This window comes from Pantherophis guttatus, chromosome 1 (assembly GCF_059756535.1).
Source record: "Pantherophis guttatus breed Tessera chromosome 1, ASM5975653v1, whole genome shotgun sequence".
NCBI classification, from domain to species: Eukaryota; Metazoa; Chordata; class Lepidosauria; order Squamata; family Colubridae; genus Pantherophis; species Pantherophis guttatus.
In genome coordinates this window covers 329,021,478-329,048,406 of record NC_142063.1, presented here as the reverse complement: position 1 = coordinate 329,048,406, position 26,929 = coordinate 329,021,478, and the positions used below count along the sequence as shown (strand labels likewise).

The following is a 26,929-nucleotide window of genomic DNA, read 5'->3' as shown; positions in this document are numbered from 1 at the left end:
AAAAGGGGGCGGGGACAGGAGGAAAGAGGAGGGCGTTGGCGGGGCTAGAGGATCCCCGTGAGGTAAAGAAGCGCATGCGTATATCTCTTGGGTGCAGCCGCCACTGCTACTACAGCTGCCGCCTTCTCCGTCGCCGCTGCCGTAAGAGCAGTAGCGGCGTGAGCGTGAAGGGGGAAAGAGGCGAGTTGTCTCGCGCTCTGGGAAGCGAAGCCGTTGAACCGCCTGCCTCGCACGCGACCCCGTTTCGGCCAGCCGGCCGACCAACCAATCGCCTGCTCTCTGGCTTCTTTCTTTTTTTTTTTTTTTTGGTTTTGTTTCTGTGTTTCTCTCTCTCTCCTCTTCAGTCTCTCTCTCTCTAGCCTCGGTCGGGAGCAGAACAAAAACATTTAAAGAAGCAAAACCTCCCAGCCTCTGAAAAACCCCGTAAAGATGGTCGACCGCGAGCAGCTGGTGCAGAAAGCCCGGCTGGCAGAGCAAGCCGAGAGATACGACGACATGGCGGCTGCCATGAAGAATGTAAGTCGCCCTTTTCTGCCCTCCCGTTTCCCGCCGTAGCGGCAATAAAAGGGCCCTCCCGCCGCCTATTTCTGAAGGAAAATTCTCCTTTGGGGGCTTTTGTCTGGAGATTCTTTTTTTTTTTTTTTTTGAAGTAGGAGGGAAAATAATTTCTTTCCCAACATACATGAGGAGAAATAATTTTGAAAAGTGGCAGTAGGTTTTCCCTTCCCCCCCCTCTTTCATTTGTGTGAGGAAATTAGGCTGACCCTCTGATGAAATAAACGTCAAAGAAGAGGAAATAATTACAATAAGCAGAAATAAAGTAGCACTGTTATTTTGCTTTTCCTTGGTCCCCTTAATAACTTGGGTAGTTTTTTTCTTTTTCTTTTTTTTTTTTTGAGGGAAACGGTTTTTCTAATGAGGATGGGGAGAAAATACACTGTATCGAAAGGAAAGGAAAGGGAGGGATTGACGAGAAAAAGCCTTGTATTTTATCACCTATCTTCTCCCCAAAAGGAACAGGATAAAACGATTCTTCAAAATGATGTTAATACAATATTTCTCTTTTCCTTCGCTCGTAATTTTTCAGTGTGTTTCACTTTGAAGCCCCCTCGTTATAGTGGCTGTAGAAAATGTCCTTCTCATGATGAATCATCGGTTTTTTGGGGGGAGGGGGGAGTATGGGATTGGCAGCTATTTGGGAAGAAATGAATGATAGGGATACAATATTTAAGGTTTCCTACACTCAGCTTTCTATGCAGCCTTTGTGTGTATGTATGTATGTATATACACATTCTTATCTAATACATAAAATACTTTGGGGCTGAGGTGCTGTAATTTCTTATCTCACTTTTTAAATAATGGAAATGGCTTCAAGGAGCAAAGAGTGCTTTCTTCTCTTCCTGACACTGCCACGCCTAGAGGAAAAGAGCTCCTTTCTTCCTGCACGTGTCTAAAGGAGATTATTCCACCTTGGGTCAGATCTCATTATTAACATCCCCACTGCATTCTAAATGTCTTCTGGCATCCAACCTGACTTTCTCCTGCATGCCTGCTTTGTGTGTCTTTATAAAGTACTTGAAATAGCGCATTACTGATACTGCTTAAGTGAGGGCGAGAATCTTTATTTCTTACAAACTTCCAGAGCAAATGCCCCACCCTGCTTAAGAGTGGGAAGGAGAGAACCATGTTCCTTTCTGTGCTGGAAAGGGAGCTTACTCTTGCTGTCTCTCGGACTGAAATTTCCCATTATTTCTTGTTCATATACAAAGAAGGGATTTTTTTTTTTCTAGAGGGAATACCTCTCCCAAGTATTGTCTCCTCCAATGCTGAAGAAATATCTCTTCCCTTTAAGAAAAAAAAATGGAGTACTCTGCCTTTACTGTCATATTATGCAATGTAATCTTTGGAAGTTCAAAGAAATGTGACCCTCTTTGAAATAATTAAATAGTATTTGGTTCCTCTAAACAGGCATTTTCAAATACTTGTTCTGAACTGAAGTTAGGTTTTTTTCCCCCCCTTGTTCCATAAAGTTGTTGGTGTGTCACAGGCGGCATTTGCAGTGAACTTTTATGTTTAACGGAGTTACATTATAATATTAGTTGCAATCACCTTCCTCTACAATTTTTGCTTGTTCCTGGGTGGATTGATGAAACTATTCTGTTTTGCCTCATCATTGGGCCTAGTTAAAGTAGTCTCTTTTCTGCATGGGGGAGAAAAGAGAAGGGGGGATTTTATGCTACTTACGTTTCAGTACTTTGAGGATAAGCTATATTACTGCTTGCCCCTCCCTTTGTATCACCATATTGCAGAAATATGAGTAATCCTATGTTCTGTTGAGAGGACATACCTAGTGGCATGGATGTTCTGTCTTTTCCCCCCCTTTTGCTCCCCCTCTCTAGTGCTTGGGCGGTGCCACTCCCTAGTAGTCTTTCCCAGTAATTCAGCTAGTATACCCACCCCCTAACTCCCACAAGCAGCCCCACCCACAATTGGCAACCAACTCATCCCTTAATCTGCTTCATGATAGACAGTGAGCTAAGATTGTGATTTTGATCAGTAAAAGCATATTCTTCTTTTGAACTGCAAATCTTTAAATACCTCAGTTTTCTATCCAGCACTCTTTTGGGGGCATTTGGATAATATGGGGAGAATTGCCAATTGAAAATTATTTTTGTACACTGATTACTTCTTAATTTCTTTCTTGGTGTATTTTTATCCATTATAGTGCATCCTTTTCTTAAGCTTCTGATGAGAGTGTTCTTTTCTTTTGTGGAATAACCTTCATATTTATATAGGTTGTCCTCAGAAGTGTATATTTGAAGATTTGTTCAGAATTAATCTAAGATTGGTTAATTTTAGTACAGTTAATTGGTCATTGTGGAACAGAGCTCTTAAATACTATAAATTGGAGGAGTTTATTTCATTTTTTTACAATCCAATAAATAAAAAAGAATTTTTTTATCTGATCTTGCAAACAAAGCAATCGTGGGAGGCAGTATCAAGTCATTCCAGAAGATTCTGCATTTGTCATATTGCAGAGAGGCTAGACTGGGTGGAGAGAGGGAGGGAGGGGTTGCTTTAAAGGGGAGAACAGTTCTTTATATTTGCCTTGTTACTCAGGTCTGAGCCTTTAAGAGAAGCCAGCATGGCCTCTCACTGATGAATAGCGAATACTGATCTAGACTAAAATTGTCGCAGTCTGCCTAGGATGTTGCTCTTTATTTTATTGCACCATTTTGTCCTAACCTTGTGTTTGTCAAGGAAATAGAACTGCCACAGCTTTTTTGAGAACAGAGGAAGATTCAGCTAGCAGTATAAATGAGATGGAGATCCATATGTGGCATAGCGGTTCTCTGTTAATTTTGGGCAGACCATTTCTGCAATGTGGCTTGATGCCAATCAGTGCATACAGAGTAATCTCACTTAGAGCAGCTGAATGTGAGCCTTCAGTCCTGGGTTTTGCAACATATGCATTATATTTTTTGACTTAATGCCTGATTTCTCCAATAGCTTTCCAAATTTCTTTTGTGTTTCCTGTGATTTCCTTAAGAATCAACAATTTTGTGTGAAGTCTACTCTGTGTAATATAATGAAAATATAATCTCTTACAGCATCCCACTGTTAAAGAATTTCTTCAGCAGTTAGCATCTAAATCTTTGACAGTGTCTGCTTGTTGCCCTCTATTAAGGCTAAGACAAAAAAATTGAGCTATTACACTCAGAAATGACATTACAGACCTAATAGCCATATCTCACATCAGCCTATCCCATTCCAGCTGTGTGCAAGACTTATGACCTCTCACTGATTTCCCATTGTAAGGCAATGATGTCACATAACAATAGAGGCTGCAGTGCACCCAGGTGGTGACTGACCGCATATATAGCATTTTGTCTCAGATAATGCAGAAATAAGAATTTCAATTAAACTGATGTCTACAACCAAATACAATGTTCTAGACTGCATCCTAAATGTGATTTGTGGTTTATCTCTTAACCTAATGAACTTAGATACCTGTTGAAGACTGACAAAAGAGAATCTTGGCAATGGAGACATGCCAACATCATTAAACTATTAAGTGTAAAAAGAAGTCTGCTGCATCACATCAATGGCTAGCATTTCAGTTCTCATGAAGGATAGCCGGACTAAGCAGGATATGAAGACAATAATGCAATCTTCCTCTTTCAAAGCATGTGGCATTCAGAGGTATATTGCCTCTAATTTTAGAGGTTAAATATAACTGCTGTGGTGTGAAACCTTAAAACTCTTACATATTGTGTATCAGTATTCCTTTTCTGAATGTTCTGTGTAGCATGCACATAAGAGCACATTGTCCAACAGAGCCTTGCTGCATCTTCACTTGGGTGAACTTTGAAAGCCATTTGTTAAAATAATTTGCTGAAATTAGGAGACTCCATGCAGGTAAAGTCCAACAGGATGTGCTGGCAGCATCTCTGAAATGGATGCTTCAACATGGAACTTGTGGATCAACTTCATAGTTGTCATCCAACAGCTTACTGTAGGATGTCTAGATCAGTAACCATTATTTATAACAAAGATGGAGCCCTATAAAAATCTGTTTGAAGATAAAAGTGCTTGCCAATTCTCAGTTCATGGGAACTGTACAGTGCCTGGATTTTTTTATGCAATACTTTTGGACCCCTGATTTATCAACTTCATCTTTATTATTTTGAATTAACTCAGATTTCATATAGAAGGACATGGTAAGTTAAATAGTATGATTTTATTTTTAGCATCTATCTGTAATTATTGGGCCTTCTGGAACTTGAAATGGTGTATCTTAAATCAGCATTTAATGTTCTTCGTTAACAACTTAAATCAACCAATATGTGTTTAACAAGGCATTATACGATTATCTTGAACATTTATGGAAAAGCTGCTAACAAATAATTTTCTGTTTCTCTTCTTCAGAATGGGAAGTATCTTGTAAACTTTTTTGAATGTTTCTCTGTATCTAAGGGTCCAAAACTTAATAATAGCATTAGGGCACAGTGTGATATTACAGGTGACCTTTAATGTACTATTTACTGAAAAGGCTATCACTGTACAAAGATAGATTAGAAATCTGCCCTTTGCAACTACAGTATTTCTGTTAATTCAGGAACCAGCACATAGTAAATGGTAAACTCTTAACTCTTTGATTAGTATTTAGATATTGTCATAATTATAATTATCGTGGTGAGTTTCTGACTTGAAAAATGTTTAATTAAAGGACATGGAGGTAGTCAGCTGTTACAGAACTTGAAGATAGCAGCAAGAAGAGATAATGTTCTTCCATCATTTTTACCTGCCCCCAAATCCACCAGATAGTGTGTATGGAGGTGGCTTTTTGGCTGTCTACTTGGCCAGATAATGTCTCCATATGAAAAAAAAGCAAATAGTGATGGACTTTGAGATTTACCTCCCAGATTGTCTATCACTGAGTTAATGCACAATAGATAATGTTAGAAGAAAGATGTAAACTCTGATGAAAATTGCAAAATCAAATGGACTTTTATATGGCTTTTAAAAGGGCATTAGATTAATTATTGAGCTGGTTTGGATCTAAGAATTAAACACATTGTGTGGGTTATTCTGCTTTTTAGTGTTGCATGATACTTTGCATTTGAGTATTTTCTTAGAATAATTATATTGTATGCTGCATGCCATTAAACCATTAATTAGTGTTAGCTGCCTTAAACAGTTCTTAATCAAGGTATAATACAGTCCTATGTATTTTTCTCAGAACTAACCTTTATTGAGCTAGGACCTTTACTTCCAATTTCAGGTAAGTATATAGGATTAAATCCTTAATTTTCTAATTGCTTCCTTGTTTGTAAAGATTAATAACACTGTTTTCCTCCCTTGTAGAAGTGACAGGTGTTCCTTTTGGTGGGAGAAATAGCTTTAAATTATACTGTACAAGATCAGTTGAAATAGGCATTTTCAGCCAATATGATGCTGTGGCTATATAATTGTATCTAATTTATTGCTGGCATTTGGCGTAGAGAATCCTGTTTATTGTAATCAATGGTAAATAAAATCAGATTTTTTCATACTTGTACCTCTCAGGTATCTGGACCTGTGTTGCAGAGGTGTAGATTGTGGTATTTCAGTTTTAAGATAATAGGCCATATTTCAGACAACTTGTGAAGTTAGGGAAACTCAGCTTTTGCCTACATTTATATCTTGTGACATTTAATTTTCTGCTATTTTGCCATCCTCTAAAAATTTCAAGAGGAAGAAGAAAAGTCTTCTGCTAGTATGTTAACTCAGGATTTCCAAGGTGAATAAGTTGGCTTGTACATAATTGCTATATGCCTGCCAGAAAGTGAGAAATGTCAGTGTAGAAGCTTTACATGCTTCCTAGAATTTATATGGTTTAGGGATTACTTTAATGGAAGAAAATATTTACTTCAATTTACATCTTTTCCTTTTTTCCTGATGACTGCAGCAAAGAGAGTAGTTTTTCAGCTTATGATAAATAATATGCTGTAGGGATGTGAACAAAATGGAAACCATGCTCTCTAGAAGTTGTGCTCAACCATTTTGGATCAGCAGAAATAAGATAGAAAAATAACAATTTGCTTGTTTTAGGCTGCAACTAAAATAATATCCCTGAATTATGGAGTAAGTAGGCAAGGCTAATCTGAGTTGCCTCATCTCTTCTCCCTTCCCTGCCCATTAGTTGCCATCAAAGTCTCTGTTTCTCTGGCCTTCCCCCTAATTTTCTTAAGTGTCTGTTCAGCTGCTCATCTAACTTGCTGCTGCTGCTGTTGCACACACCATCACCTGGAAAACCTCTCAGCCTTGGCTTTTTTCCATTTTGACTTCCTCCTCCACTTATACTTGTAAAAACTGAATTTGGTACAGTATCTGGAATAAAATGTTCTGTTTCATTCCATATGTAAACTAAAACATATCTGTTTCAGTTTAAGCATATGTCACCAAATCCCACTGTTACATGCAATGGACATTTTGCACTTTCCTTATGTATTTCAACAAGGCAATCTTCTCAGTTCCCCAAATGAGAATTGGTGAGACTTCGTGATATTGTCAAACAGAAATCTATGACTGGTAATGGGATATTTATATAACATGGTTTCATATGTTTTTTATTTTTTAAAATTCATAAGAATTCATTAATTGTTTACTGATACATAGTCAAATAATTGATAGAAGCTGCTATCAAAACAAATGGCTTTCAGAATTGGCTTGTATTCTGGGAGTGATAGTTCTTCAAATTTGGCCATGTCAATTTAGGTAATGACAATCTTTTTGAACAGCTGACTGAGGCAGCTGAAGTAATATTGAATTAAGTGCAGATATCTGAAATTTGCCCAGTTATGGAGATACAGATTACTTTTCAATTAAGGCTCAGATTTGCTCTCAGCTAGTCAATTATTGGGTGAATATTCATCAGTTGCAAATATTTTAGGTCACTAAATGTGAGAACTTTGGTGGGGAATATTCCCCATTCGTCTCCATAGCAACAGTACTGCGTAGGTTACAGCTTGAACCGAATATGTTGCTGCATTTTGTCTTTACCTCTTTTCTATCATAGCACATCTTTTTCTTCAGTGCTTGCTAAAGATGTGTTTTCTAGCAAATGTTCCTATGCAAATAATTCAGATTAGAATGTTCATCTCAGTATTCATAGTCTATGCTATTATTTGGGCTGCATTGCAAGATAGAAAAATTTTAAATTAGTCTGTTTTAGAGTTTTGCTTTTAAAAAAAGCATTTTTGATATGGGAAAATATATATTTTATGGAATATTGGAAATGGTGTTTTCTATTTAGAAATACAATATTCAACTGTGGTATACTTTTAACGTATATTTTTTACACAGTCTGAAAAGCAAATGTTAATACAATTCTAAAATGAGCAACCTTGCTTAGAGGTGAAAAAAAAATCAATAGAATTTTTTGACTTTATAGAAATTTTTGTAGGTGCTCATGTGTTTTGATTTTTTTTTTTAAAATCCAGAAACATTATGACTTTTTGTCTAATGGGTAGATTAAAGTGAGAAAAGTGATGGTTAGTTAGTTAGTTTATATTTTTACTAAGGCTGGTAAGAATTTATAAATAGAATATATGGATAAATGTTTTTTGCAACATGGTGCCCAGATTCTTTGCTAATAACTGTTCCACTTCAATAATAATTAATTCCTTGGAGCTTTTCAAAAATCCTTTTCTCTTGGAGAATTAGTTTTCTACTTCCTGTGATTTCAGTATAGCTAAAATAGGTTACAAAAAGCAGAGCTATTTAAGCAGGGTCAAAAATGCATCTGCTTTGGTCCCATGGCATTGCAGAGATGATTCTATTTATCGCCATAGAGAAACCATGTAGAACTTTGTATGGATTGTGCATTATTATTGCTATATTCTTCTTGCACCCACCATCCACTCTGAGGAATAGGAGGCATCACCTCCATTATTAGAGGAATAATGTACACTATATGTTTCTGGTGAAGGAAAGATCCTGGAAAGATAATCTCATAATATTAAAAAGCCACAGCCAATTCTACCTATTACCCTGTTTCCCCCAAAATAAGACATCCCCTGATAATAAGCCCAATTGGGTTTTTGAGCGCATGGCAATAAGGCCAAGCGCTTATTTCAGGGTTCAAAAAAATATAAGACGGTCTTATTTTCGGGGGAAACATGGTAGTGGAGTAGAGATTTTGTATGAATAAGTTGCCTTTAGCTGGTAGTGCTTGAATGATAGGAATATTGCACAGTTTGCTTACATTGCATTGGCTGGACGTTCCATATTGGATGCCTTAAAATAACTTTTCAAATGAAAGTTTGGGAAATTTTCCAATTGTATTAAAGTTGATGTTACACTGAATTCAAATATTTGAAATAATTATATCCATCTTTTGGTTAAAATTTGGGATCTTAAGGTTAATTATAAAGCCTGTATTGTAAAGCCAATGATGTTATACTGTAATGATGCAACACCTAGAAATGGTTGGTGAATTTCCTGTAACATGAAAGGATTGGGCAAGCAGAAATGCCAGACTCCATCCCTATAATAGATGGGAACAATAACCACAAAGGCACAATGGGGGATATTAGTGAAAAAAAAAAAATTAAGCAATGTTTTTTCATAAATTAGATAATTGCCTGCTTGTGGAATGGTTGGTTCTGACTTACCATGTTCAGAGTATATTTTTTTTAAGATAGAGCACATATTGATGAGTAAACCATAAGTGAAATTTCAAGCTCTCTACTTTTAGCGGGGAAAATTACTACTATTAGTGGGAAAACTTAATTTTATTAGCACACTTTTTCAGGTATATCCATTAATTTAGTACTAAGAAATGAAAGGCTTTCTGCGGAAAAAGAATGGTAATGAAAATGCTCCTCTACTTTATTAGGTCTAGGGGAGGAACATGGCTAACTGGCCAAGTATCTTGCTCCCATGTATATATTTTAAGATACCCAGAGTCATTGACTAAGATGGGCAGCTATTGAAAATGAATGGATGAATAAACCTGCAGAATATTGAAAAGGCAACTGGCTATAGAAGCAGGTCAATTATGAAAAAGGAACAGTAGTGATGGAATAGATTAGAGAGAATTGGAGAAAGTTGGGTGTATGGAAATAACATTCAGAAAAGGGTAACCACACAGTTTAAAATACTAGATGCCTGACTATTGCATGACAATTGGCTACATATTTCACTACAGTTCTTTAGTGTATATAAATGTACATCACTATTTCCCACTTGGTGCTTAATAATAGCAAATAAGGATGATTAAAAGAAAGTACAGAGGAACAGTTATGAAACTTTGCTGAAAAATGGAGAAAATAAGAATTATCACTATATTTAAAAAACAGCACTTAATTCTGTTTGTTCAGGAAGTGATGTATGAAGAATTCATACCGAAGCAAGCTGAAGCTCAAATGCTTGCTGTTTAATGGCATATTGAAATGTTATTCCAAATCAGACAAGAACCCTGCTTTCAAATATATAACTATTTCTGTGTTTAGGGCTCTAAGCTTCTGTATCTTACACAAGCTTCATACACATGCATTTCACGTACATTATACCTTCATGATTAGAAATTGGGGAGAAAATATATTGTGAAACTGGTAGACTGGATACCTGTGTCTTTTAATGATTGAGAAAAAAGACACAGGAGTTTAATAGGTCCAATGATTTTTTTCAGCTAATAGCAAATTGCTTGCCAAGCTATTGTCATTTACTTTAGGTTTAAATATTTCGTCTTTCATATTATTCAATCTTTCATAAATCTGATAAATATTCTTGCTATCATTTTTCTGGAAAATGGTAATTCACCATAAAGGAGCACTCAAAGCTTTCCATGAAATCATGTAACAATCTGAAGAGATTGGTAGTGAGATACTATCAAATGCCAAGTATTGTTTTGTAGGGCAGTAAGTTTAGATAACTAACTGACTTCATAATGAAGTCTTGCTAGATGGGGACTTGATAAACGTCATAGAATTGGTATGCACTGTCATAATACAATATAAGAGTCAAGGCATCTCACAAAATGACTCAGCTTCCAAAATATATATATCAGGCTCCACTAATAGCCTGGTCCTAATGCCTGAGGTTTTCATGGCCTTCCAGAAGACTAGCATGATTGATGTCATCTAAATCTCAGGGAGGAGGCTATTTCATATGGCAGGAGTAGAGATAGAAAACTTCTCATAAACCACTCAGTTGTCTTCAATTGTGAGATGGGCAGCATATACATTTAATAATCTCCTTGCTCCTGCAGATAGCTCTGTTTCATGGAAAGGCTCTAGAGCAGCCAGCCCTCCTATCAGATCTAGGTTGGTCAGAAACTGTTGGAGAGTCCTTTGTAAATGGTATAGATTTTTAAAATGTTGCTATTCTCAGCAATGTATTGTTTAACTATTTTGTTATTACTTCTGTTGGATTTCAATATTTTGTGTAACACAAATAATCCTTGATTTACCACAGTTCATTTAGTGACCAAAGTTACAACAGCATTAAAAAAGTGACTTATGACTGTTTTTCAAAGTTATGTTCGGCAAAGTTATGATCGTTGCAGCATCCCCATGATCATATGATCAAAATTCAGATGCTTGGCAACTGTTTCATACTTACGACCATTGCTGTTTCCCAAGGTCATGTGATCACCTTTTGTAACCTAAAAAACAGTCTATGTTAGTAACAATCAGGTTACTAATTTATCAACTGCAGTGATTCTCTTAACCAGTGTGACAAGAAAGTCGTAAAATGGAGCAAAACTCACTTAACAAATGTCTCACTTAACAGAAATTTTGGGCTTAGTTGTGGTCATAAGTAGAGGCCTACCTGTATATTTTAACATATTGAAATGGAACCATTTTCTCTCAAGGGCCAGTAACCCAGACAGAAAAAATAATTGGCTGTGTTCTGTGGGAAATAGAATCATCTGAATTTGGTGATAGTGAGACTAAGGTAGAAACCACAATTCAGGGGAGATATTTTCCTGCAGGAAGGAAGTTTCAGGTCAGCATTTTTTTCACTAAAACCTGAAAGAGGGAAGAGAGATTTCAGTCTGGATTTCCTGTTGTCAGAGTAGATATTGCAAGGTTGGAAGGGTAGTGGTCTGTTGTAAAACAGACCACTACCCTTCTGTTGACAATTATCAAGAGGAAGCTGCTGGGCGATTGAAGTATCTCAAATCAGCTGATCTTCAGTCCCAATTGTTACAGAATTTGTTCAAAGCAGTTTGTTTATTGGTATTTATATTGTATAAAGATGCCCATTAAATGTGGGGATGAAGTACAAGTTCCTGTGAGCCAGAATTGTGGTAATTGATCCAACACATTCAGGGGTCAACAGGTTTGGGAAGGCTAGATGTGTTATGATAGGATAGTATGAAAATAATTTATTCTGGGATTGTTCCTTGATAAGGTCACTTTATCTGACTATTGCCATTCAAGGAAGAAAGCTTAGCAACATCATTTATAGTGAAATTACTAATCCTTAAAAGTTCCATTAAAAGTGATGACTGATCCTTAAAGGTGTGCTTTGGGCAAGAATAAGAGATGTTCTGATCAGAGAGAGGAATTTTAAGTTCTGCCTCTCCTCTCCTCTGATATGTGCAAGTGCATCATTGCGTTGCCAAGGATTATTTAATGCTTGCCTGCTTCATGATAGCTAACCAGTTGTGGAAATGTTCCTCTTTGATTCTGTTGCAGCTCAGCGCACTAGGATGGTGCAGTTGCCTGCAGTTTTGAAATTTAGATGTTATTCATTAACTAATAAAACAGAGGCTGTAACTATCTTTATGAAGGCATTATATGAAACTGAAAACTTGGGAAGAAGTCCAGAAGGGTTTATAGTTACATTTAGATATAAATAAATATAAATTAAATATAAGTAATTAATATACTTTATGGTTTCTATACTTGTTCTGGAAATGCTTCCAAAGCATTACTTTCTTGTATAATATTGATTGGTATTCAATGCCAATCTTACAGAACTACAAGTAGGCCTTGACTTAACAACTGGTCACTTAGCGACTGGTTGAAGTTATGACAGATCCCATTTTTTAAGTTACAACATTCCCAAACATGAATGCATTTTTGAATGCTTGGCATCCGGCCTGCATCTATGGCCATTTTGACCATGATTTAAGGCATTTTTGGCAGAAAAGTGCTCCATAGCAAACAATGAGTTTGCCTCATGGTTGTGGTGTTTGGGTTATGATTACCACAAAGGTCATAAAATTGGGTCAGGTCATATGCGCATTACAGCCATCATCACTTGGCCCTTATTTGCAGGACTCAATTATGGTCATATATATCAGACTTTGGCTTGTCCATAATTATAAAATACAACTTGTTTAATCATGAAAAGAATGTAGATGTGGAATCATTAAGTGTTGAGAGGGGCATGTAAGGAACAATCGTATAGTACTTAATAAGGAGAATAACTTGATTCTGAAAATGGGAAATCTCTTCAAATGCATCATCCAGATTATATATGTTAACCTGTGACGACAAATTTTAGATTAACGTAAGACTGGAATTATGAGATACATGAAATAACCATACCAGAATTGTAATTTTAAATCTATTAACAGTCTAAGCCAGGGTATCAAACTGGATTTCTTCGAGGGCTGGATCAGCCGTGTAGTTCTCCTCCCGAAGCCTCCGCGTGGCCCGTTTTTTGGCTGGCACAGTGCTGCAGGAGGCCGGGAAGGCCGAAAATGGGCCACAGTGGGGCACATACAGCCCGTTTTGGCTGGCAGAGGCACCATGGGCCAGTCCTTTGATATTTCCAGGCCAGCCCCATGGGCCGGATTTAAGCACCCTGCAGGCCAGATCTGGCCCGCAGGCCTTGAGTTTGACCCTGGTCTAAGCCATTTTGCTAGTAACTTTTTAAAGAAAAAATAGGGCAGGGAATGGAATTTACTGTATTTTTCGGAGTATAAGACGCACCGGAGTATAAGACGCAGCTTAGTTTTTGGGGAGGAAAATAGGGGGGGGGAAATCTGCCTATCAGGTATTCATCTGGCTAGTGTCCTTAGTCTGGTCAGCTTTAGCACATTAGTTTGCTGATTTTTTATCCTCTGGGGATAAAAAACAGCTTCTAAGGCACAGCTGAGAGGAAACAGCAATGAGAAAAGCAGGCAAAGCATGGGAAGATTGCTTCACTTGGCTAGTGCCTTGTTAGGGCTGAAAAAAAGCTTCGAAAAAGCTACAATCCGAGTATAAAACACACCCAAATTTTCAGCCTCTTTTAGGGGAGAAAAAGGTGCATCTTATACTCTGAAAAATATGGTAAATAATTTTTATCAGTGATTTGTATATCTGTACATCATTGATTTATATGAATTGTATTTTGGAATGAAATAATTTCCTATTTTTGAACAATTTCTTCGCCCCAGTCATGCTAATTGCAACAGCAATTCTGCAGATTGAAAACTTGTATTAAGAGGCAAGCTAGCCTTTATAAAGTTTCCCACCTGACAGGTCTCAAATACAGATTCTTCTATCAGCGGTAATTCACATGTAACACAGCAGCTATATGTTTATAATAATTTTAATATAAATGTGCATTAACTTTGGATTCATCTACCACTCTTTCTCCTGGCACAGACAAAATACGAGATGTTTAGCTTGTCTTCCAATTATTTGTGAAATTGCACAATGGCAATAATATAAACGATTTCTGCATTTTACCTAGTAGCTGATACACATGAAATTATTAACAGTAGCTTAGGCATGGGACAGCTAAGGCTTAGCTTTTTTCTTGGGGAAAAAACCCCCACAAAATTAAGCATTTGGAGCCCAATGGAAAAGACTCACAGTTGAAAACAAAGCACTGATCTACTTTAGAATGAAATGAAATGAAATCTTAAATATTAATTACTATAAAATTTGTTGGTAAATACGAGTCAACTGTTCCTTTTACTGTCAAACAGTTAAAGTTGTATATGTAGTTACATGTTCATTCTGCTGAAAGAGAATCATAAATGAGACATTCCAAATTAGAGTTTAATACTATCTGTAATCAAAATTATCTACTTGCTGAATGCTTTGAAATCAAGTGGTCTTTGATGGTTTTGAAAAGCACTTTCTGAAGTAACTGATGAATTAAAGTTTGTTGCTATTTAAAAATACAATGTCATGAGTATCCTTGGTCCTCTGTTACTATGCAAGACTGTAAGCAGAATAATAGGCCCAGAGAAGCCTTTGCTTATGATGAGGATTTTATTCCCTAGCAACAGCAATATATCTAAATTGTGAGGAAATAAATTGTGAGGAAAACTGGCCACTGCAGAGAGCAGTAACATACTGAGTAGTGTACTGAATGTCTTCCCATCTACAAATATTTACCAAGATATATATCCTATTCTTTTAAGTACTAGCCTTCCTGAGTATATAATATGAAATGAATTATAAATACAATATTGGTGATGTAAAAGCAAAGAAAAAGCAGAAAACAACGCATATCTAAAAAATAATGTCTTTTTGTATTAAACCTATATTTGTGTCAAGTTAGTTTCGTTGACATATATACCTACATAAATGAAGTTATGTCTGTTCTAACTTGTTTCCAGGGTTAAAGTTTCATTTGGGTTAGACTTGTACAATTTTCAAAAGAAAAATACAGAATTGAACAGTCCATTTTACTCCTTGACATCAGTTTGTGAAACTGATGTGTAACATTTGGTTACACTGCGAAAATTAATTCAACTTCAAAGCTGGGCTGTTTTATTATAAAAACTATACTTTGGTGGAAAAACCCCCTTCAGGTATATCATTGATATTATAAGATTATAAATATAGAGTTTATAAAGGTCATACATTTTTCATCACAGAACTTTGCACAAATTTACCAATAGTGCTTCATTCCTGTTTTACCTAAAGTTCTAACATTCTGCAGAAAGTAACACTAATTGGGGATACTGGTTGTTTCTTTTTTAAACAAAGGAACAGATCATGTCTGTATGTAAGCTTATCATTTGTAATATATACACTATTATAGGTATAGCATGATACTCTCTAGCACTCCTGAGGCAGCTTCTCTGCTAGGAGATGTTTCAGGTCTGCTTTGGTCTTTTGTATTGTTCCAGCATATCAGAAGTCTGTGGATCTGTCATAAATTAGAATAATTACTTGCTGTACTACACAACACTGTCCATCTAAAGCGTAAACCCCTTTCCAGGTTTGTAAACTTCTTAGATGCCAGGTTTATTTCTCAGCAGATACCAAACCTCAGAAAAATTGTTAAGAGACAGTGTCGTCTTTTAAAGAATGATTAAATGATTACCGGTAAATGTAGCTAAAATAAGCCTGCCAAGCGTTAAAATAGCTTTCTAGCATATTTTATAAAACAAAATTTAAAAAATAAATATTCTGTGGCCTAAACTAGAAAAATGCTGTGTAGGTGGCAGAATGGCATTCTTAAATATGATACCTACTTGCCTTGCTGTCATTAAGATCCCATCTTGATGCTCTTGCTGGGGGCTGCTACTTGCCTGCTTTTGCTGAGTCTGTCCTTCATTAGAAAAAGTATATACCATACAATTTTGAAATTCTGGTGCCAAGTTAATTGATGTTGCTGATTAAATACTTCCACCATCAACCATCTGAAATTGTTTAATGTATTAGAAAATAATGGCTCTATTTGTGCAGATAGTTTCTTCTCTTAGTTTGGTGTATTTCTGTAAGAGGTATAACCAAGGTTTATTTTTTTATTATTGCCAGTGTGCCAAATACAGATATTCCCACTTGGTTAGCTTTGGTAGATGCTGAGTTCCTGTATTGGCAAGATACAGGCATTTTTGTGGCAATTGTGACACCATTGCTTAAGACTGCAAACAACTAACTTTGGGTACTTGCTTGCCAAAATTAAGCATAGTGGTCATGCTAAATTTAGCATAAAAATGTCATTAGAGCATACAAGAAGATTTTGACTTCTAGGATCAGATTCTTTTTTTAGGAATACTTTCCAAGTCTTGTAGACCATGAAAAGTAACATGAAAATCAGGGGACTAAGGACCTCAATAGCATTCTGAGTTTCAAATTTCTCAATTTGTCTTATCTGTATAGTACATTTGTCTCTCATTAGCATATTATTTTCAACCTTGCTGCCTGGCTTGCTTCCTATGTACTTTTTTCATGATCACTCTGTGACTTTCATTTCAAACTGCTGCCTTTCAGGCTTGACTTCTACAGTTCTGCAATTTTAGTTTATTTCTAAAGAACCCCCTTTTAAAATAGTGTTCATCAAATCTTTATAACCTAATAAATCTTTATAACCTAATATAATTTTGGAATTACCTCTCTGTCTCTGTATTGCTAGCTAATTTTTTAAAAAACAAAATTTACTTCTGGTGGTGATGTTCCTAGTAGAAGTAGTCCTCGAGTACCACTGTAATGAAATCTGCCTATCACAGTTGTAACTCATAATGGGGAGAAACAAGCTCAGACTCAACCCCTCCAAGACCGAGTGGCTGTGGCTTCCGGCGTCCCGGTATAGTCAGCTGGTACCATCACTGACAATAGGGGATGAGATCTTGCTCCCCACAGAGAGGGCCCGCAACTTGGGTGTCCTCCTGGATTCATGGTTATCTTTAGAAGATTATTTGACGGCCGTGGCCAGGGGTGCCTTTTATCAGGTTCGCCTGATCCGCCAGTTGTGTCCCTTTCTGGATCGGGACGCCTTGCGCACGGTCACTCATGCCCTAGTTACCTCCCGTATGGACTACTGTAATGCTCTCTACATGGGGCTCCCCTTGAAAAGCACCCGGAGGCTCCAACTGGTCCAGAACGTAGCCGCACGGGTGATTATGGGCGCAGCTCGTTACGCCCATGTAACACCTCTCCTACGCGAGCTGCACTGGCTCCCGGTGGTCTTCCGGGTGCGATTCAAGGTGTTACTTATCACCTTTAAAGCGCTCCATGGCTTAGGACCTGGGTACCTACGAGACCGTCTTTTGCCACCAATAGCCTCCCACCGACCAGTTCGTTCTCACAGGGAGGGACTACTCAGGGTACCGTCAGTCAAATTATGTCGACTGGCGACTCCCAGGGGGAGGGCCTTCTCTGTGGGGGCTCCAACCCTTTGGAATGAACTGCCCCCGGAGATACGGAATATCCCTGATCTCCGTGCTTTCCGCCGTGCCCTCAAGACCCTGATGTTCCAACAGGCAGGGCTAAACATACAAACGTGAATGATTTTTTAAATGTTATCTAATTCTGGGTTTTATTTAATTGACCAAACTAAGTTATAATTTTAATTAGCAATTTTATGATGTTTGTGTGTCTATATTTTTCTTGACTGTACACCGCCTTGAGTCCTACGGGAGAAAGGCGGTATAGAAATATAATAAATAAATAAATAAATAAATAAATAAATAAATAAATAATGATAATAAAGTGTGTTGGTCACATGATTGACTCAATTTCATGATCGTTTTTGTGGCTGTAGTTAAACAAATCTATGGTTGTTAACTGCTATAGTCATTAAGTGAACCAATGGTTTGCTATGGCAATAGTACTTAGACTTATATACCATTTCATAGTGCTTTACAGCCCTCTCTAAGCGGTTTACAGAGTCAGCATATTGCCCCCAACAATTTCGGCCCTCATTTTACCCACCTTGGAAGGATGGAAGGCTAAGTCAACCTTGAGCCAGTCAGGATTGAACTCCTGGCAGTGGACAGAGCCTGCAGTACCGCGTTTTAACCAGTGCACCATCATGGCACCATTTGCTATGATACCCTGTTTTCCCCAAAATAAGACATCCCTGATAATAAACCCAATTGGGCTTTTGAGCACATGGCAATAAGGCCAAGTGCTTATTTCAGGATTCAAAAAAAATATAAGACAGGGTCTTATTTTCGGGGAAACAGTAGGGTTTTGCTGAAAAATGGAAGATAGAACTTGAACGGAGGTTGTAAGTCTGGGACTAACTGTATTAATTTTAATTACTGCTAGTAACTTTCTTTGATCTGGACCATACTTTTTAACCTTCATAACTCAGAAAGTGCCCAATTTTTGCATGACTTATTAAGTCAGTAATGGTGTGAAAATGTTATGATGTTGTATTTAAGAAATGTTATGATGTATATAAGTAGTGGGTTGGTGAGAAAGATTTCACTGAATTCAATTTGAAAGTGGCATGGTTTCGAGTGAAAAAGCAAAACTATTAATTAAATATATTTTGTCATCCTTTGTCTCATACAGGTGACAGAACTGAATGAGCCACTCTCTAACGAAGAAAGAAATCTCTTGTCTGTAGCTTACAAGAATGTAGTTGGGGCCCGACGCTCCTCTTGGCGAGTAATTAGTAGCATTGAGCAGAAGACCTCTGCTGATGGCAATGAGAAGAAAATTGAGATGGTGCGGGCTTATCGTGAGAAGATTGAGAAGGAATTGGAAGCTGTGTGCCAGGATGTACTCAGTCTCCTAGACAACTACCTGATCAAGAACTGCAGCGAGACCCAGTATGAGAGCAAAGTCTTCTACTTGAAGATGAAAGGGGACTATTATCGCTATCTTGCTGAGGTGGCCACAGGGGAGAAGAGAGCGACTGTGGTGGAATCCTCTGAGAAGGCATACAATGAAGCTCATGAGATTAGCAAGGAACACATGCAGCCAACTCATCCCATCCGACTTGGCCTGGCCCTTAACTACTCTGTTTTCTACTATGAGATCCAGAATGCCCCTGAACAGGCATGCCACCTGGCCAAGACGGCTTTTGATGATGCCATTGCTGAGCTGGACACCCTCAACGAGGATTCCTACAAGGACTCAACGCTCATCATGCAGCTGCTCCGTGATAACCTAACGCTCTGGACAAGCGACCAGCAAGATGACGATGGTGGTGAAGGCAACAACTAGAACCTTTGGATGGACTGGCAGCCGCACGCCGATGCTACTACTGCAGTCTTTATTTTTTTTCCCACAAGTGAAAAGTGGGGGGGGAGGGGGTCAGGGGTGGGGTAGGGGAAAAAGGAGGTGTGATCTTCCAGGGAGGCTCCCCGCAACCTGTCTTTGATTGCCTCTGTGACACTTTTGCCAAAACACCACTAGTGGAAAATCAGGCTGGCTGTGGTGGTATGGAGTAGAATAGCAGCCTCACAATGGCATATGGACTGTTCAGTTGATTATTAATTCAAGGGGAGCTGTCTTTAAGTTATCTTAATTGCTAGGCATACATGAAGTTAATGATGACTAACTTGAATGGAATGGCCCTCTCTCTTTTTTTCCCCTTGGTTTGATTTCTTTGTTTGTTTGTTTGTTTGAGAAGCTGTTCTGTGGTTCCAGTAAGGTTTCCCAGTCATTCTCTTCTCAATGAAATGTCACACTATGTTAAGATGAAGTTTTTGTCTTGTCTCTCTATTGTCCACCTCCAATTATGGAAGATTTGAGTTTCCATTTATTATGGCATAATTTTAAAAAGATCCCAAGATCATTAGCATTGGAGTTTAGATGCTGAAGTATTAACATTACATTACAGTTTACAGTATTTCTACACAACAGCCATATTTTACACCAAGCTTTTTGAGTTTAAATTTGTTTCTTTCTGGCTTAAATGTTCTTCTGCAGCTTGCATCTGAGAATCGGTTTTCCAGATGTTTGAATACTACATGAAAACGATCTATCTTCTTTTGATTCCTTTGCCTTATTTGAATAGATGCTTGGCAAACGGCTCTATGAAGTACAGGAATTCACAGCAAAGGATTCAGAACTTAAAATTGGACGAGAGAAGTTCTTAAAACATAATGCTATTTGACTATTGTTAATTCAGACCTGTATTTTTCTTATTCAGTGTCTGGAATTTTCCAAGGCCGTTTCTTCTTTTTCAAAGGAAGAGGAAAGGTGTTATAGTCCATCCTCAGGGATCCTGCTGCCAGTTTGCTCAAAAGCTTACATTTCTCCTAGTATAATTAAAAGATTTTCAGCAGATCTCTTCTGCCTCTTTTCCCCATGCCTCTGACCTTTCCTTTGTTGCCCATATTGAAGGCAGGGCCTTTCTGTATTGCAAGCCTGTGATTATAAGTGAATCTATCAGGGTAGAAACATCCACAAAGAAAAGTATCTGATGCCAGTGTCCTATTTAACAAATAACAAGATTTAACAAATCTTGGCCTATTTCAAAGATGTACAGAAAATTCTGTTCATTTGTGATACTTAATCTGCTGGGAGTGGGGGGAAACTACAGCTGATCAGGAATTTTTTGTCATCCATTTTTGAAAATAAATCATAGTGATTGGAAATTCATTGCTTTTTTCCTTCATAAATTACGGGGTTTTTTATTTTAAATATAGCTTCTGTTAGTCAAAAGCACCTTAGAAGGAAACAGGGCTCTAATGACTCCCATTGTACAAATAGATCTATTTCCCTCTGTGGAAAAGGGATATCTCGTTTCTCATGGTGGTCTAGACTTTTTTCTGTTTAATTTGCTACAATGCACCTGGACAGTAGGGTGAGTCTTCTTGACGGTCTGCAATTCCAAAGAAAGTAAAAGTTTAAGATGGGTTGATATTGCAAAAAGCTGGCAAATCAGCATCAATGCATCCAGTGCAGATACATTTCTTAAAAAACCAAACATAACTTGTACTTTGTTGCAGTGTGGTAATATACATTCAGTGACTTTCCCTTCAGGGCCACTTCAGTAAAGTGCCACGCCAGTAGCCTGTTTAGTGCATCCCGTTTGCTCTACTAAGGAGGAGAGGCTTGCAACTTGAGTGACTGAGTGAAACCTCTTAAGAAATATTGTGGACTGGAAGAACATTTTAAGGCTTCTCTTTAATTTGCAGTCGTGTGAGCAGTGCGTATCCCTGGCTTTGATTTGGAAGTGATTTACTGGAATTACAAAACCTTTCTTGATTTTTTTCCAGCTTCTAGCTCTGGCTGCTTTAGGAAAACTTTATGCAGGGGAAAAAGATCGCACAAGAGGGCTAAATATGGAGTGGGGGGCAGGGGGTTGGGGGATGCGAGCAGCTTGAATGGTTTCTTTCAATTTTTTGTTAAAGAAATGCACTTGCCTATGATAACTGTTTCTCCAGTGAAATGAATAACTGCTCCATTATTCTATTGATACAATATTGTGCATGCTGGTGTTGTATTTCTATAAAGTAGCTTGAAATTTATTAACTTATACTGTAGATGTTATGTATTCCTATGACAATAGTCTTCAACAATTTTTAAAATTTTTTTAATTTATTTTATTTTTCCTTTTTCGGGGGTAAAGTTTGCTCTACCAAATAGTGATCGTAACAAAACTGATCTGTTATGGATGTTGCTATAGTGACATGCAATTATATATGATTTTTTTTAAAAAAAGGAAAGCAAAGAAAACACCAGTGTTAGCTTAATCTTAATGTCTGGTGTTCGTCATGGTGAAATTATAACTATTACAGTGTAGGAGAAAAATGACTATGTTCTTTGAATGAGCCTTTGTTTGTGCTTTTCTGTCATGTTATGCAGTGAACTCTTTTTAAAGTCTAATCAGTGATTATTTTTCCAACTCCGTGTTTCTGTAAGGAATTATTTCACACACGGACCATTCTTAGCAGTTTTCCTCAGTGATGGAATATCATGAATGTGAGTCATTATGTAGCCGTCGTACATTGAGCAAATAAACTTACAGATCTGATGTCCATGCTACTCCACTATGGTCTTGTGTTGGACTCTGCTTTATTCTTGGTAGCTATGAGCAGGGGGTCGGGGAATGTGCCTGGCTGCCATTGTGCTAATGCTGGCATCCTGGAGTTCTGGCTGAAGTACTTCAGGAAAGGAGAGAAGGAGTGTTATATGAAGATGATGACTAATGGTTCTTTAGTTAATGCCATTCCCCAAGGGTTTGGGAGGGGATTGGTTATTGAACCCTACTTAGGGATAATTTGTACCCAAGTCTGTTTTCTGACAAGGGGTTGTAGAGCCTTTTTCCACTGACATTCTCTCAAGGAAAACTTTGAAGGGGAAACTTAAAGCAAAAAAGGTTTTAATAAGGTTTAAAAACATTTCAATCAGCGCTTCTTGAAAAACTTCAGTTATTTATCTGTAGAGAGTTTGGGCAGACTTAAGAGATTTATAGTTATCATCTGAATATTCCAGAAAGAGCCATCAGAGATGAGTGGTGAAATCCAAATTTTTTTTACTACTGGTTCTGTGGGCGTGGCTTGGTGGGTGTGGCAAGGGAAGGATATTGCAAAATCTCCATTCCCACCCCACTCTGGGTCCAGCCAGGTGGTATTTGCCGGTTCTTTGAACTACTCAAAATTTCCGCTACTGGTTTTCCAGAACCTGTCAGAACCTGCTGGATTTCACCCCTGATCAGAGATCATAGAAAGTATGTTCACTTCCAGAGTCTCACATATGGCTGTGTTGAAAGGCAGGTAGTTAGTTCATCCAGGGTAGAGTTGAAAATGTCACATGATGCACACTTGGTATGTGTAAGCATGCTATACTTCATCATCAGATGCCTCTTTCCCCCTTTCTGAAGCCTTGTGAAATTTCAGCTCTTGCCAGAAAGCTAGATGAAAAATGCAGTTTGGCAAATAGGAGTCTCATTTTGATTCACTGTTAACTGCCATTCAAATTTATAAGACAAAGAAACCCTAGAAAAATAAACAGATGATTCTAATCTCTTGTTATTTAGATATACTGGTCTCTAATTATGAGAATTCTCCACACACAGGGTGGTGACTGGGAATTGTAGTCTAACATATTGAAAATAGCAGTTTGAAGAAGCTGATATAGTTATTTTTGTCACATGTTGTGAATCTTGCATTGTTTCTTCCATGGTGATCACCAGGAGACTAGCCCAGTTCATAACTTAACTTTTTAACTGGGGCTGAAGGTTTTATATTCTTGAGTCCTGCCTGAATTCAGTGGGCAGCAACCCCCATGCCTTCCAGACCTTACCATCATGGCCTGTCTATTATGCATAAACTTATTGAGGACTTAGGCCTGTTTGATGTAAAGTTGTAAGAGGTTAACACTATTTTTAGATGTCCACTGAATCCTGTGCTTTTCTGAAGTATTTTCTGAGTTGAATTGTAGGGAGTAGTATCTCCTCTTAAACTGTTTTCCTTGTAACCTTGTAAATTTTCCCACTGACTTTAGCTTACAGCTTTTGGGGCTTAGTTTGGGGTGAAGAACAAGAATGCTTTTTTCTTGTACTGTGTTCTCTGATGTTGGCTTAGGATTTCATATATAAAAAAGAAAGTACCGTATTTTTCAGAGTATAAGACGCACCTTTTTCCCCAAAAAAGAGGGTGAAAATCTGGGTACATCTTATACTTGGAATGTAGCCCCACCCAGCTTTCCAAACCGAGATTTCAGAGGCTGAAAGAAGCTTCAGAAAAAAAGCCTCTGAAAGTGTTTTATCTAAAATAATATGGCAAGCAACAAAAGAAGAATCAGTAAAGGTTCTAACCAAACTATGTTAAAAATCTGGAGAATGACACAATAACCAACAGATCCTGAAGAGGTTAATTTACATACCAATACCAAAGAAAGGAGATTGAACAGAGTACAGATAGTCCTTCAGAATAAAAGCCTCTGAAAAGAAGCTTCAGAAAAAAAAAAAAAACCCTAAAAGAAGCTTCAGAAAAAAAGCCTTTTTTTGAAGCTCTGTTTCGGAGGCTTTTTTCGGCTTTTCAGAGGCAGAAAAAAGTTTTTTCTGAAACAATGTTTCAGAAGTTTCAGAGGCAGAAAAAAATCAAGGCACAGAGCTCACAACCAACCAACCTGTTGTTAAAATTCACCTCTGGAAACAGATGATTGGGGGTATTCTGGGAGGCTGATCTACCCACCAGTCAGCTTTTTTCTTATTTTCCTCCCCAAAAACTAAGGTGCGTCTTATACTCTGAAAAATACGGCAATAGTTTCTTGCATAATCAGTATAGAGCTCCATCTGAGTGGAAATGGATAGCAGACCAAAGTATCAGATAAGCACAGCTAAAATCGTGCATAATTTCATGGTCTCCATCCACTCTTCTGATGTGCTGGCAAAACCTATGGAGTCATGGAAGATGGTAGCATCTAGGTCACCTTAATTGGTCTGTAAATGCCTAAAGAGGGTGAGTTGTGGTTGGTACTTGGGTGAGAGACCACAAGGAAATTCCCAGACTTCAGATTAAATTGGCAGTTTTATAGTGCTTAAAGGCATAGGACTAGAGTAGGAGATAGTGAGTTCTAATTCTGCCTTGGTGAGGGAGCCAGCTGGATCACTTTGGACAAGTCTGTCTCAGTCCTAGGAAGAAAGCAAAGGCAAACCACATTGCAAGGAAATGAAGGACTTTCCCATGTAGATCCAAGACTGCCTTGAAGGCACAGGATAAATTCGTAAATAAACAAACTATAAAAGATCATGAAAAACCACTTGTTGCCAAGCAATCAATAGAGACACCTACATAGTCAGCAGGAGCTAAGCCAAGGAACTTCCTTCAACCAATAATCAGCTTGTGTTGGATGATTCTACCATTATTGCTTGCTCTGTATCAAGCTCAAAGAATTAAAAACCTGATTTTTCTATATTACACACAGCAACCTCTGCCATCCTAAAACTGGGGAGGTGTCAGAATGTCCCTTGCCCTTTATTCTTTCCAAGATTATAATTCTGTAGTGACTCTTCTAAAACATGGAAGATGCAGAGGTGGAAATCTGGGAGTAATTTAAATGATTTCAGAATAATGTGAGAGCTTTCAAGTTCATAGGAACATAATACCCAGATGATTAAAATTCTTGGGAAAATTGGGAAGGGAAGAGTGAAAGTACGTTACAACTTTAATGCTAAGTAGTTTCCAAACATGTGAATTGGTTCCTATCAGACACAGCTGTTTTAAATAGTACCAGGGATTTGCTAGGAAGAAGCAGCCAGCAAGCAAAAGTTGGAGTCTGGTTCTTGGGAGTAAAAAAACTGGCTACAGTCAAAACTAGGTATGTATCTAATTATTGTAGGTTAAAAAGTCAAGAACTAAAATCAAACTGATCTGGTCATGGATGGGCATGAAACCTCAATCCAGATGAATTTATTTCTAGACTTTGTTAACTGTCCTTCTTTCCTAATGGTTTAAATGCAGAGAAGGTGCCTTTTAAAAGTATCCTCTCAATCGAAGTGACCCATCTTTTGAGCCCTGCTTTTGGGAAGAAAGTCATGTGATTGGGTGCATGGCAGATCATCAGAATTTCTGAAGGTACTTCGCAAAATTTCTGTATTTCTGCTTCTGGTTTGGAGGAGGTTTGGGAGGGAATGTAGGAGGCAAGATTTTAAAGCATCCATTTTGATTCTTAAGCCTGGTTTTTGGAGGGAGGCTTTAAGCATGTGATGAGTGTTGGAACCATCTGAAAAACTTAAAATGCCAATGTTAAAATCCCACAGAGCCGAGAACAAAATAAAATGCCCTTTTTATGACCCAGTAAACCCCTGTGCTGTGGCCCACTACTGGGCTGTGACATATTTGGAATTGGGCTGCATGAGTAGCTGGCTGGAGGGTGTGCGCTCGCAGCTCAACTTGCATGAGCAGCACGCCAGCAGGCACTCATGCTCCGGCCTGCAACGTGCAAGTTGACTTGCGCATGTGTACGACAGCCCACCACACAGGCAAGGGTTGTGTGTGTGTGTGTGTGCACATGTGCTGGCCCGCACAGTTCAATTCCCCCCTCCCTCCCCCTGGCTGTCAAGCCACAAAGATTGGAGACCGCTGCTATAAACCCTTAATTTGTGGTAGAGTCGGGGCAACTGGATGGAAGTGAACACTTACTAGCCGGATGCTTTTCCTGAAGCCACGCGGAGTTCGTAGCAGATATTTTTTTCTCTGCGCCCTAGGAGAGAAATACCTGCTGCTACCTAGGATTGAACTCTCAACCTTCTGAATGGGAAGTGAGCCAAAATGTTTGATGCCACTCCCAGTAGACTCTGGACTCTGCAAATGCGGTCTGGTGGCTCATGACATCAACCTTGCTGTAAGTACAACAGAGAAAGAGCAAAGGCTAATAGAGCATGAAGTTATGTGCTTGTCATCGTGATTTACAAGGCTTGATCTCCATATTTTTAGGAATATAATAATCCCAAAAGTGAGAATTAAGAGAGTCCCCTTTGGGGAGAGATGGGCAGCTGTGTAAATTCGATTGATAAATAAATAAAATACATGTAGGCAATCTCAACCTGGCATATATTTCAAGTTCTATGCTGCGCAGGTAGTCCTTGACTTATGGCTGATTGCTTTGCAACTGTTTGAAATTACAACAGACTTCCCAAAAGGGGCTTATGATCTGGTTTTGAAGTTCTGGCATTGTCCTTCCTGTCATGTGATCACATTTTGGGTGCTTGCCAACTGGCTCACAAATATGGCCATTTACTTCTATTTTCTAGCAAAACCCGGTCCATAGCAATATATTCCTATGGAAGGGTGGCCAGAAACAGGCCAAAAAGACTGGAAACAGGCAAAACAAATCTTGCAAAT

The 26,929-nt window shown here is 38.1% G+C and overlaps 1 protein-coding gene across 1 annotated transcript; it reads left to right on the top strand.

Moving 5' to 3' along the window:
* On the top strand, nucleotides 1–22,117 carry YWHAG (tyrosine 3-monooxygenase/tryptophan 5-monooxygenase activation protein gamma). Its single transcript, XM_034420913.3, has 2 exons — nucleotides 1–516; nucleotides 18,696–22,117. The coding sequence occupies exons 1-2, from the start codon at nucleotides 430–432 to the stop codon at nucleotides 19,350–19,352; spliced, it is 744 nt and encodes a 247-aa protein (XP_034276804.1). The 5' UTR covers nucleotides 1–429; the 3' UTR covers nucleotides 19,353–22,117.
* Nucleotides 22,118–26,929: the final 4,812 nt, after the last annotated feature.

Excerpts from the sequence above, each read along its gene's own strand:
- YWHAG (XM_034420913.3), top strand. The coding sequence starts at position 430 with ATGGTCGACCGCGAGCAGCTGGTGCAGAAAGCCCGGCTGGCAGAGCAA. Across the intron at positions 517-18,695 it reads TGGCGGCTGCCATGAAGAAT|GTGACAGAACTGAATGAGCC; the intron begins GTAAGTCGCCCT and ends TGTCTCATACAG.